The 12721-nt window shown below is 38.8% G+C and overlaps 1 protein-coding gene across 1 annotated transcript in view; it reads left to right on the forward strand.

Annotated features, from left to right (window-relative positions):
• The first annotated feature begins 1060 nt into the window (after positions 1-1060).
• Positions 1061-12721, forward strand: part of nubp1 (nucleotide binding protein 1 (MinD homolog, E. coli)) — a 14140-nt gene continuing 2479 nt past the window's right edge. Inside the window, 8 exon segments of the mRNA XM_025005988.2 lie at positions 1061-1177; positions 1905-2009; positions 2102-2235; positions 7596-7664; positions 7866-7898; positions 8012-8102; positions 8188-8342; positions 10619-10729. Of these exon segments, the coding sequence (XP_024861756.1) occupies positions 1147-1177; positions 1905-2009; positions 2102-2235; positions 7596-7664; positions 7866-7898; positions 8012-8102; positions 8188-8342; positions 10619-10729 (729 nt within the window). The 5' untranslated portion in view covers positions 1061-1146.

The following is a 12721-nucleotide window of genomic DNA, read 5'->3' on the forward strand; positions in this document are numbered from 1 at the left end:
CAACATGGAGTACTTGTATGTATGTTACTGTTTTTGAACTGCGACTTGTCGAGACGCACACGTCACCTGTTTGCACATTTGTTTACAAAGATCCTTAACATCTGCAGCCTAAACTTCAGTTTTCTGAACATTCATAGCCAAATAGCCATTATTCTTCCTGACCTGTTAAAAATTTGAACTTAAAATATACATAAATAAAAATAATAAGACGTAATAGTCTGATACCAAACAGTCCAACTGGGGTATTTGTACTCTGCCGGGCTGAAGTACCCAAAGCACTTGCAGTTTTTGTGTGCTGCAAATGTCATACAGTCAGATAAAATAAACAACAAGAAGTATGAATCAAACAAAAGAGAAGAGATTATTGTTCCAAATCAAGCCTTTAATTTAGCTAAAAGTGGCATAAATATTAGAAATGTATCTGAGTTAACAGATTTGTTCTTATTTTGCAAAAGTTACCAGGGGGAACCAAATATTTCAGCCGTCTGAAATAATCGGTTCCCCCTCTAAAACACAGGACAAAAATAATTTACCAACAACTCCTTAACTGTGTTTATTCCTCTCATCATGGACAACATGTCCAGTGAATTTGGAGACATTTGTTCTTTTTTTGCAAAAGTTACAAGGGGGGAACCAAATATTCCAGCCGTCTGAAATAATCCGTTCCCCCTCTAAAACATGGGACAAAAATAATTTACCAACAACTCCTTAACTGTGTTTATTCCTCTTTATTATGATATTATTAGCACATTTTATTCCTAAAAGAATGATGGTTTTTTTTGTTTTTTTAATGAAAAATATTTGCCCCTCTAAACAATTCTGTTAATAGATAAGTCATTATTTACGGAGACACAGGGGGAACCGTATCTGATGGGGGAACGCGGCTCGACGTAACAGCAGCAACTCGAGCACATTACTGCCCCCTATATGTCAAGAGGACAAATAACACATTTTCTGTTCAAATTGCCAACCCGCCACAGTGGCGTGTGTGTTGATCAAATTCACCCGCCACTTCAAATATTTACCCGCATTTGGCCGGTAGCGGGTGCTAACGTCCACCCCTGCTTATAAGTCATTGCTTCATATTTTCTCAGTCACCGGAACCTTTGAGGGGGAAGATTTTACCGAGAGAACAGCCGGGCAAAGATGGCTGACGTACCTGAAAATGTCCCAGAACGTAAGTTTTAAAACTTATATTTGAATGGGGTTTCACCCTAAAATATATTGATAGCTCAGTGTTTGGCCTGTCATAAAATATTACATGTAGTTTATTTTTTGTGACTTTTAGACAAGTGTCGCCATTTTGCTGATTTATTGTCGGCGCTGAGTAACTGCCGTCGTGAATTTGTAAACATACGGCGTCCGTGGAGCTCTTTACTTAAGGGTGTTTCTGAATGACGACAAGGAACAAACTTGAACATAACGAAAAATACATTAAACTTGTGTTATAAAAAGACGCACGATATCCTCATCTCGGAAGGTTATATGGAACAGTAAAATGCTTCTTGAACACAGCAGTGAAATAAAGTATTTACGAAGTTTCTTTTTTTAGAGAGTCTGGCAGTGAACATCTGAGGAAGTGTTCACTCTTGTTCGTGTATATTTGACATGTCTAGATAATTTTAAACTATTTTTCTGGGCTCTGTCTTCAATGTTTTGCCTCTTATTTTAGATTTAGAAAAAGTAACTAGGCTTATTGTTGACCTAAAATTTCAAATTGTAATTATTACATTACTGATTCAGATAATTCAACACTTTTGTGCCATTATATATACAGACAAATTATTTGATATTTATCCTGACAGGTCAGTGGTGATGAAGATACTCTTTACCTGTGATGGAGTTGAGTTTATCACAGTGTTCAAAGCTAACATGGACTCTAAATGTGCACTTTATCGTTTTAGACTGCCCAGGTACTGCAAGTGAGCAAGCAGGAAAGTCTGAGTCATGTCAGGGCTGCCCCAACCAGCAGCTGTGTGCCTCTGGAGCCACAAAGGCCCCCGACCCCGGTAAAACATGCTTATCGCAACATAGCCCGTCAAATGTGTGCATTGGACCGCAAACTATTCATCGTTGATCTCCTCTTCCTGTCTCACCTCAGCTATTGCAGAAATAGGTGCAAAACTGTCATCGGTCAAGCACAAGATCCTGGTGCTGTCAGGAAAAGGAGGCGTGGGGAAAAGCACCTTCAGCGCTCACCTGGCCCACGCGCTGGCCAGTGACAACACAAAGGAGGTAATCATTTTTTTGCTGCTGTGATATGTGTCTAACATGAGCTTGGCACTGCATGGGAGGGGTTTTTTTTCTTCTTTTAAAGTTTAGGGAAATATTGAACTAGTTATTGTTTGTAGAAAAAAAATTACATAATCAAAAAACAGCAGGATTTCACAAAAACACAAGTTTTCAACACGTAGATGAAAAAAGTAGATATTGCGTGTTGTGTGTACTCAAGTTGCCGGCACTATACTAAGTCGTGAGGGTCTCCCTGATCAGCACTGTGACCAACGGGTTCATATCAACAGATTCTGATTCTAAAGCTTTTTCATCAAATCTGTCAGATTTTTTCCCTGATAAAAATAACTCAAAGGAAGAAGGATATGATGAAGATCACACACAGCAGGAGCTTGAGTTTCATGGAGCTTGATTGTACTTGTTTGAGTTGGAGTTTGACTCTCCCTCTTCTGAAGCCTTGATGAATGCTGCTGTGGATGAACCAAACTGTGCTGAGGACAGTAATCGTCTCCAGAACCTATGTATATTTCTGTTTCAGTTGTTCCATTCAATAGGTTTTCATGGGGGTCTGATTACATCTTACTTCTGCCAACACCTCATCCTATGGGTGTGCATTTTGCACAACTCAGTGGTTTCAGTTTCGTGCCATGAGGTACAAAACTCATGTTGCATCCATGTGCATGTTTTCCCATATGTGTGCATCCCTAAATGCACTTATGTAACAATAGGCTCTTCATCCTGTAAGCAAGTGTAGGATGAAGTGATGGGTATTTATTTGCATTACTACATTTTGTTTGTGGTTGCAGCTAAATAACAGATTTGTTCTCTTAGCTAACTTTACTCTGTTGATGAAACAACAGCTCTGCTGCTGCAGCAAAAAGAGAAAGGTCTGCACAAGCGATCAAATGATCCACAAATAGACAGATGTTTCTTTATAACATGGAGATGATCGATTTTCTATTCATTTGCAGTCATTTTCCATTCAAAGCAGACAAGTGGACACGAACAGTGTCAGCCTACTCCACCCAAGCGTAACAGTGAAGTGATCTTTTCCTCAAGGCTTCGCCGTTTTGACAACTGGTTGTTGTCTTATACAACTATTTTTTTTTTTATTTATTTATTTGCACAATAAGAAAAATACACAACAAAAAAAGAAAAACAAAACCAAACAACATTATATTATACATTACTTTACATCATAAAAACCAATGTGCCGGAGAATCGCCAAAAAACCCTCTAGGAGCTTGAAAAGCGGCAATCTCCATTTAAACAAATGGAGATTGCCGCGTAGATGTAGAGGGTTGTAGAGTGACCTCTACAACCACTAGAGGTCACTGTAGATGGGAAAAAAAAGTTCAAAGTCTTACTTTCCAGTCAAGGAAGATGTCAACTTTTCAAAAAACTTTCAATTGATAATGCATTGTCATTATTGAGCTGTGCAATAGTAGAAAAACATGCAGTTACAGTTTTGATGTAGAATATAGCAATAATGATGATGGCTGTAATAAACCCACGTTTCATCATCACAATGTTCACAACACGGTCCATAAACACAACATGACAAGACGTTAGTGATCATTACGACTGCACATGAACCATCCATTCTGGGTGATGATGACGTAAAATAACACTTGCAAATTATTGTTTCAAAACTTCTGTAACTTTTACTATCCACCTGCAAATATATGTGGTAAATGGACTGTACTTATATAGTACCTTTGTAGCCAACTAGGCCACTCAAAGCGCTTTACAACACAGCCTGTGCCCTCGTTTACCCATCCACACACATTCATACAGCACCTCTACTACAGCTCTACAAAGCTAACCTGAATAAATCTTTCTATAGAGAATAATCAGTGCTTTAAACTCCATTCATACACCGATGGGGCACACATCGGAGGTAATGAGGGGTTCGGTGTCTTGCCTTACTTCGACATGTGACTGCTGCCAGGAATTGAACTTCCAGCTCTCTCATTGGAGGTTAACTGATTTAATCACTGATCCACACACACCCTTGTTTGGCGCCACATGTTGCTGCTTTTGCTTGTAGTTCACAGTCAGAAGGCAAGATAAGTAAAGTCTGTCTTCAGGAAAGGAGCAAGAGGAGCTGTCTAAGGGCTCGCAGCTCTTATCTCACCATATCTTTCCTGTTGCAGTTAATACGTCCAACAATTAGTGCTAATGTGTTTCCTACAGTGTTAGAACTTGTAACAAAATGTCATGCTTTGTAATATGTATCTCTTTTATTTTTTTAGGATTAAATGGTATTCTGTGTTCTCATAGCCTTTGTTGTCACAAAATGCAATAAAGGCTCATTTTATGCAGTGAAGTTATTGCTGCTAAAATTCTGCAGAAAATAGGAGAGCGTTCCATGTCTCCTCACCTAAGTTAGCCACCTTCTGTCTGACGGCAAGCATGGCTCTTGTATCACTGATTATCTCTGAACTTTCCTCAACAATTGATTGATATTTAATTAAAGTCCTGCTGCCTTTCATGCCAGAGTTTTAAATTGAGACCGTCTTGTGTTGAGAAACGACAGAGTTGTAGCCGTTTTGGACCAAACTCCTGAATGACAGTATCTTACACAACACTATGAGTTCCTGTGTGATATGATTGCGCTCAGAGAATGTGATGAGGATGACTTTCAGTTTGACATACTCACACCAACTTTTAGCTCAATACCCTCCTGACTACTAGTAGAAGTAGTCACTATTTCTGCGTTTCTAAGTTCAGTTTTCAGAAAATTTGATTAATATCTGTCCACTCTACAGACAAACCAATACAAAGGATTCCCCGAAACACGGGCAAAAAACATTATCGCCTCTGGCGGCAAACGGTAATTATTCAGACCTTAAAAGCCATAACAAGTCAAGTTCAAACACGACAAAACCTTTGTACAGTTAGTGCTTTTGTTTACTCCACCACACAAGTTATACCAGATGAAGTTCCCCTTATGTTTGCAGAAATGGTGGAGAGAAAGTATCTCTTGAAGTTCTGAATCACTTGGTGTCTTTAATGCCACGTTGTTGTTTTTTGTTTTCTTTTTTTTACGTGACACGAGGAAGAATTACAAAATAGTAAAACCTTCAATGTCTTTAAAATTTCTTTGTGGTGTAGTGCATGCATGACGTGCTAAGATTGATCTTTATTACTTCCCTAAAAAAAGTCAACGACCAAAAAAAAAAAAAAAGAAAGTACAGTTCAAACCTTTTGAAGGGGAAAAGCATTTTGCTTTTTGAATGGGATTAAATACATCTCAGTGTGTGTCTTTGCTAAAACTGCTTGTGGGCAAACCTTTTTTTTAAGCAAGTCAAGGCCAAACTCACAAACCAGAGAGAAATCGAAAGCGAAATTAACCGATCCCCCTGGTGTATGTAACTGACCTACAGCCTGTATAAATGTCAGCCTTCATATAATAGCCTCTTTATTGTACTTAAGAGAGGGGGAAAAAAAACGTGCTCCACACAAAAACAATCGAAACTAAAAGTTTTGGAGCTGTAAACAAGAGCACCTGTAGATACAGTGATGAATCACTGGAGAAAATAACAGTGTTGTCTTTAACAACAGAATTAACCTCTGACATTCCTTCTGCCTGATGTGTTGTCTAATCAAACGCTTAAGAGATTTATGAAAACACTGAGGCGGAACCTCGGTCATAACACACCTCTACCCAACAGAGTGCTGAAAGAGCCGGTGGCCAAAGGCAAAGTTATGTTTGTTGGCGTCCAGCCTGCAGAACGTTCCAGAGCACGGTTCTATTTCCAGCCTTCCCGCCCTAAAAAGACCCATATTCCTCAGATGACGCTTACTTCCTGGCTCCCACAGAAGCTCTGTCTCCTATTCTCTGCTTCTCGCCACATGCTGTTGCATGTGTTGACCAATGAGGTCACAGACAAAAGCAAGAAATGCAACGTCATGCCAACGTTTGCTCCAGAGATCATCTCCTGGTGATGAAAATATAGAAACTCTTTGCATGTTGCTTGGAATATTTTTTTTATCCTGCACATTTGAATATGGAAAAACTGGGCAAAAGTGAGACGGCTGTTGACTTGCTGCAGTGCGGAGCTCACTGCAATTAATTATGTCTTTTAAAACACCTCCGATATATGTTTGATCCTCCATCTATTCAATTCTGAATTTCTGAAAAGGATGGCATTGCAGAAAGACATTTTATCTACACCTGATTGCAGGGTTTATCTTGTAGTTCCTGCAGACAGATGTTTTAATGTCACTAGTCTATTTCAGAGACAGTTTTAAACTGATCCACTTATGCCTCTCGACTGGTAATATAAAAAAGAAAACGCAAAAAAACAGCAGGAAGATGAGAGACAATGAGCTCCTGTTATTCCACGACTAACGTGAGCTCTTTTTTTTAAAACATTTCCTCTTAGAGGAAAGTTCATTCGTGTCCAAACAGTCTCTTAGCTTACACATCACTGACCGATTAAAGACCTGTTATTGTTATATCTGGTATAGTTATACTTATTTTTCTGTATTTCTGTATCTGTAAATGCTTCCTCTTAGAGGAAAGTTTATTTGTGCTTAAAGTCAGAAGCATTACACATTAAAGACCTGTCATTGTTATATCAACCCTACTATGTTATAGTCATACCAACAACCAATCTGTTATCTCATACCAGTCTTACTATTAGTTAAAATTACCTGATTGATGTTTTTATCTCTGTATTTGATTCTGTACCTGATTGTTGTTTCTGTGTTGGAAAGCACTTTGAATCGCCTTGTAGCTGAAAAGTGCTACATAAATAAATTTCACTTCACTTCACTCTTTCTTTGTGTAGAAGCTTGTTGTTAGTTGTTAAAGACACTTAAAAGTAAGAATAAAAACTTAAATAATAATGACAGAGCCGATGGATTCGGTTGTATTCATTTAGTTTGGTACAAGAGCACAGAGTTGTCCCTCACAGCTCATTTCAGAAGCACAACCAACATTACTACAAGGTGAATTATTGTTTTCCCAAGGCTTGTTTCACCCCTATGAACCCAAATATAACACTTATCGTCTCTTTGGACTGTGACAGTTTAAAGAGCCAGAAAAACTCCCATCTTCTGCAGCCGTTACATCCAGTCGGTGTTGGAGGGCAACAAGCATTCAGTTTGCATTTAAAGGCCCACCATACTGATCATTTTATTCACATTTTTATTGTTTTGCCTTAAATTAAGTAGACTAAAAGTGAAACTAGGTTTTTAAAAATGGCCCTTGGGACATTGGTGGGTCATTCATTGGTTGTCTGTGAGGCTGACAGAAGTCGTTCTTTCTTCTGCCCGGCAAAAAGGCGATGCTAGCAGAAACGGAGTAGTACTAAGCGAGCGCTGGCTTTTCCTCACCGTTTCCCTGTTTACAGGTCGCCCTTCTGGATGTGGATATCTGTGGTCCGTCCATTCCCAGGATCATGGGCTTGGAGGGAGAGCAAGTACGTCACGCACAGAAACGGTCAAAACCATTTGTAATATTTTAATCACAGCTCCTAATATTTCTATGTTTAAACATAAAATAGCTTCTGCAATAAACTGGATTTGAGCCCCTTTATACATAAACTCCTTGAATTCAGAGAAACATGGTTTTGTCACAGAATTAGTTTGATTTCATGTCCTATTTATTCTTTCACATGTAGGTTCATCAGAGTGGCTCTGGCTGGTCTCCTGTGGTGAGTCACTTCAAACAGAGCTGCTTACTTAACACGAAGAAATTCAATCAACTAAAAATCTTTTTTTTAATTCTGTGTGTGTGTGTGTGTGTGTGTGTGTGTGTGTGTTGCAGTATGTGGATGACAACCTGGCGGTCATGTCGATTGGCTTTCTGCTCAGTAGTCCTGATGACGCAGTGATCTGGAGAGGACCCAAGAAGAATGGTGTGTGTTTGTGTGTGTGTAATGCTAATTTTATGGTTTCCAAATGTTATAAAACTACAGCTTGTGGGAATTTCTCTTGAATTAGGGATGATCAAGCAGTTTCTAAGGGACGTTGATTGGGGGGAGCTGGATTACCTCATCATGGACACTCCACCTGGCACGTCTGACGAACACCTGTCAGTTGTGCAGTACCTAAGCTCCACCCATGTTGATGGCGCGGTCATTATCACCACACCACAGGTACATAATAAATATATATATATATATATATATATTTAAGGTCTGGGCTTCGACTTGGTCTTTTGATTAAACCACCTAAATGATGCTTTAGCAGAATGTGTAAGATTGTTTTCAGTCTTAAAGATGAACCTTGTTTACAGTATACGTTGGTTGTATTCAGTATTATTCCTCACACCTTTTCAAGACCTTCTGATGAGAAACATCCCACAGCATTATGGTTCCGCCACCATACTTTATTATGAGAATCATGTTCTCAAGGTGATAAGTGTCTGGATTGTCTGACACGTCCGTTATCTTTTGTTTTAATTTGTTTTTAGTTCAATATATTTATTTTCTCATTTGTAATAATAGATTCACTGGTTCTCCAATTGATGTTGAATGTTACAGATGCTCCGATTAGCACGCTTATCGCAAAGTCATATGAAACACCTGACTGGCTGTCTTATTCCTGAACTATTCTCTAATTTGGTGATAGATCTATGAAGATCCCTCCTTTATGCACAATTTGTTTTTGTGAATTGTGTTTAACTGACTCAGGTTATTGCAGTACAGCCGCCCACTGCTCTCCTTTTTGTTTGTTTGGAAAACAAACGAGACCGAAAATGCAGTAGTCCTATTTAAACATTTATTATAACACCTTCAGTAAACATTAGAGAATTATAAAACATCATAAATGCCAGGGATTGTTATAAAAAAACTCAGTCTTGCTAATCCAGTGTCTGGTTAAAGATTAGCTCACACTGTTGGTGCTCAGTATCAAAATGCCTGTGCACCAACCGTCTTCTTCTTCAGTCGTGGGTGTTTCAGAAATCCAGACACCTACATGTTGAATAACTGTTGGGGTCTTTCGGCCTCACATGGCAGTAAGAGACACTTACTAATAAAAGGAACTGTACAGGGAAATTCCATCTTTAGAGGCCGTGTGCATACTGCGTATACTTTCACTGCGTCTTATTTGCATTCATGTATTCAGTAATTCAGCGCATTTCTCAGAATGCTTTTCATCAATCCGAAAGTCCTCATTCATGTGAAAATTTGTTTGTGCTTCATAAATTTATATTTTAACCACAACTGTAACAGACCGTAAGAAAAAAGCCGCCTCACAGGAGCTGCAGAGCAGGAATCCTTCAGTGTTATGTTATGCATTCTTAAAAAAATACCTCCTACCACCAATAAAGTGCTGTTTATACTTCTGTGTGACACAACGACAGTAATGAAGCGGATCAGAATATTTACAATCTGTTTGTTTACAGCTGAGAAAACGTTCCAGAGCGTGTGTAAACCGGAACAAGTCCAGAGTTTCCACGAGCAAATATTCAATAGTCACAGACGAAAACAAATGCACTGAAGAGTAGGAGAGTCTACTTCAGCTGAAGCTTGTGCACTGTTGTGCTGCACCTTCAAACATATTTTAATCAAAATATCAAGTTTCATCAACACTTATACGTTACTTGGTAGTGTTTCAAATGTATGATATTAAAACCTTTGTGTAAGATGATTAATAAATACTAATCTGGTGTTATGTTAGTGGAGATGAGGGGCACACCAAAACCTAAAGCAGCAACAGAATTTTGGGAGTTTTATTCTGTTGTCAAATTTCGATTATTTAAAAAAAAAAAAAATGCAATTTTATATGCATCTATTTTGGTTTACTTTACAGAGTCAGTATTTAGCTTACTGAAACTTGTCCTCCTTTTTTGTGTTTTATATTTATAACCTACTTAGATCTGCCATCCTGATATAAGAGCGGTGACACGATTGTATTTTATTCTGTTCAACTTAAACCTGCTGTCCTCATTCAGGAAAACAAGTTTTTAAGTGTTATTTTTATGTTATAATTAAAAAAAACAACTGTTAAAATTAATTACTAATAATTAATATAATTATGGTCACCTAGATTACCTAATTGCACAAAATAATATTCTTCTGTACTCTGTGAGAAACTATTTGAAAGAAACATTTCCTGGTGCTCAGTTTTGGTTGGGTCTTGTGACAATAAACTTGAGCCAAAACACTTCCTCATTCCTTGAGTTATCACATAACCATACCAGGCACATGCCAGGCCATAATAACCCTGAGAAACAAGCTACTTTGTATGCGACTGTGTATTAGTCAACTCTTATCAGTGTTTGGGTTTTTTTTCCATGACATTCACATATAACAGCTGTTCAGTTTATTGCTCTTTCATCACCGGTCTTTTCCTGTGACCCCTCTCTTTCTATTTATATATTATTCTGACATGTTTGTTTGTTTCTTTCTTCTTTCTTTCTTTCTAGGAAGTGTCGCTGCAGGACGTGCGCAAGGAAATCAGGTTCTGTCAGAAGGTCAAGCTGCCGATCATCGGAGTGGTGGAGAACATGAGCGGCTTTGTCTGTCCCAAATGCAAGGTCACCGGCTGACACAAATTTTACAGATGCAGTTACACAATAAACACCGTGACCAAAGCTGGTTTAACTCTACAGCGTTGTAAATATTAACCGTACTGACCGGTTGGTTTTGTTGTTTTAAAGCCGCACTCATGAAGGACGATAGAGCTCATTCATGTCGGCAGCAATAAACTTTCTAAGCAGATGACAACATTTCTCAGTTCAGTTTAGACAGACGAGCACGGACTACACAACAAAGAGGAACGGTGTAAGTTAAACTGGGAGACCTTTCATCTTCCCTAATTTTGCTCTATTTGTGTGTTTTTTTTCCCCTCGGTTCATTCTGTCATTTAAAGGGACGCACATGCAGCTCAGAGCATTAACTTACCTGTCACAACACATCTGTTTTTCTTTATGATTTTTAGATTTTAATTTCTCACAATGCATATGTGTTACATAAAATAGTACTGGCAAGAATGCTGAAGATCACTAAATATATATAAAATCACTTGCAGATGCTTAATATTGTGTTGTGATATAGTCAAGCATACTAATTTGACCAAATTGTATGAGTTTTCAAGTAAAAACAAAAAGTTCTAAAGGTTTATTTATTTAATTTTTTGGACTTTTCATTTATATATGAAACTAAGTTGAAACAAAGCAATCTTTCTCTCAGACAGATGAGTGCAAAAAAAAAAAAGTATATTTGCATGCTACTGAAAGCTCCTCAGCCTTATTGCCTGACGAATGAAGCTGTTGCACATTTTGGCTGCTCTTGATTTGACAGAATGACATTTTTCTACCAGGTGGCTTAAGATTAAGCAGCGCACAGGAGGGGGGGAGAGGGATCCCTTGGAAAGCAGAGCACTTTCTTCTCGCGTCTTTCCCTGGGGGAGTGAAACCTCAGCAGCTGTTTCAGCATTTCTCGCGACGCGTTGCAGAGTTTTCCTGCCCGTTAAACCGCAGCAGTACAGTCACGTCTTAGCGGAGGAAAGTGCGACCTGACCACAGATTAGCAGTAGAAGACGGATGGTTGAAGACTTTTTAAAGTGTTCGTTGGACGCACAGATAAGAAGGAATCACAATCGTCCAGCCTAGACGTGGACATCTTGTCCCAAAAGTTATCGGTTTTGATGACAAAGGTCACCTCAGGCCTTACCGGTGGCTCACTGCCTTCTTGTCTACATGAAAGAAAGGAAGCTCATCCAGCTAGATTATTTGGGTTGCAGTGAAGCCAAGTTTCAGCTAAAGCAAAAGCTCTGCAGAGCCCGGTGGCAAATGGCAGATATATTCTCGGTAATGGGTGTGGGCGTTCCTGTAAGTCGGCCTTTTTCCTCATCTTAGCGTTCATCTTTGTGTGACAAACCTGTTCTTCTGTACACTTTCCCTTCCTTAATGGGAGGTCTTTAATTTTCCACTTTTTTTTGTTTTTAAAGAGAGGAGCAGTAGAATAATCACTTAATCACTTATCATGTGAATAACCAGTAGATCTGTGGGCCACCCTAAATTACAGTTAAACATCTTGGTGTGTATAAGTGTGAGGTTTCTCTATCATAAGGTTTACAGCTGGTTGGTTTTGGTTGTCAGAACAGCTTCCGCTCCGAGTTAATATTTAGAATAACAACTTGGCATTAAACAGGTTCACAGCAGTGGTTAGCAGTTGGCTACAGAACATCCTTTCATTGACTTGAATCTACTGAAAGCAGATTTTTTTTTTTTTTTTTAAAAATAAACTTGAGAAAACCTCTGACATTCTGCATCGTCTGCTAATTTGAGTTTTGCTTCCTTTATCAAATCTGCAGAAGTTCACTAACTAATGCGGACTGTCTGAATAGTTGAGTTTCACCTTAGAAGGTCTTAAAGCACAGGAGTCACGAGTTAAATCACCGACCATCTGTCATCGCTACGTCACACCCTTCAACTGTGAGGTCAGCTTACGCATACTGACTGTTTCAGCTCTGTTACTACCGCCGCTCGGTGGCATTACATTAACAGGCATTGGTTGAAGCCCCC

Source organism: Kryptolebias marmoratus, linkage group LG12, assembly GCF_001649575.2.
Source record: "Kryptolebias marmoratus isolate JLee-2015 linkage group LG12, ASM164957v2, whole genome shotgun sequence".
In the NCBI taxonomy this organism is placed as follows: Eukaryota; Metazoa; Chordata; class Actinopteri; order Cyprinodontiformes; family Rivulidae; genus Kryptolebias; species Kryptolebias marmoratus.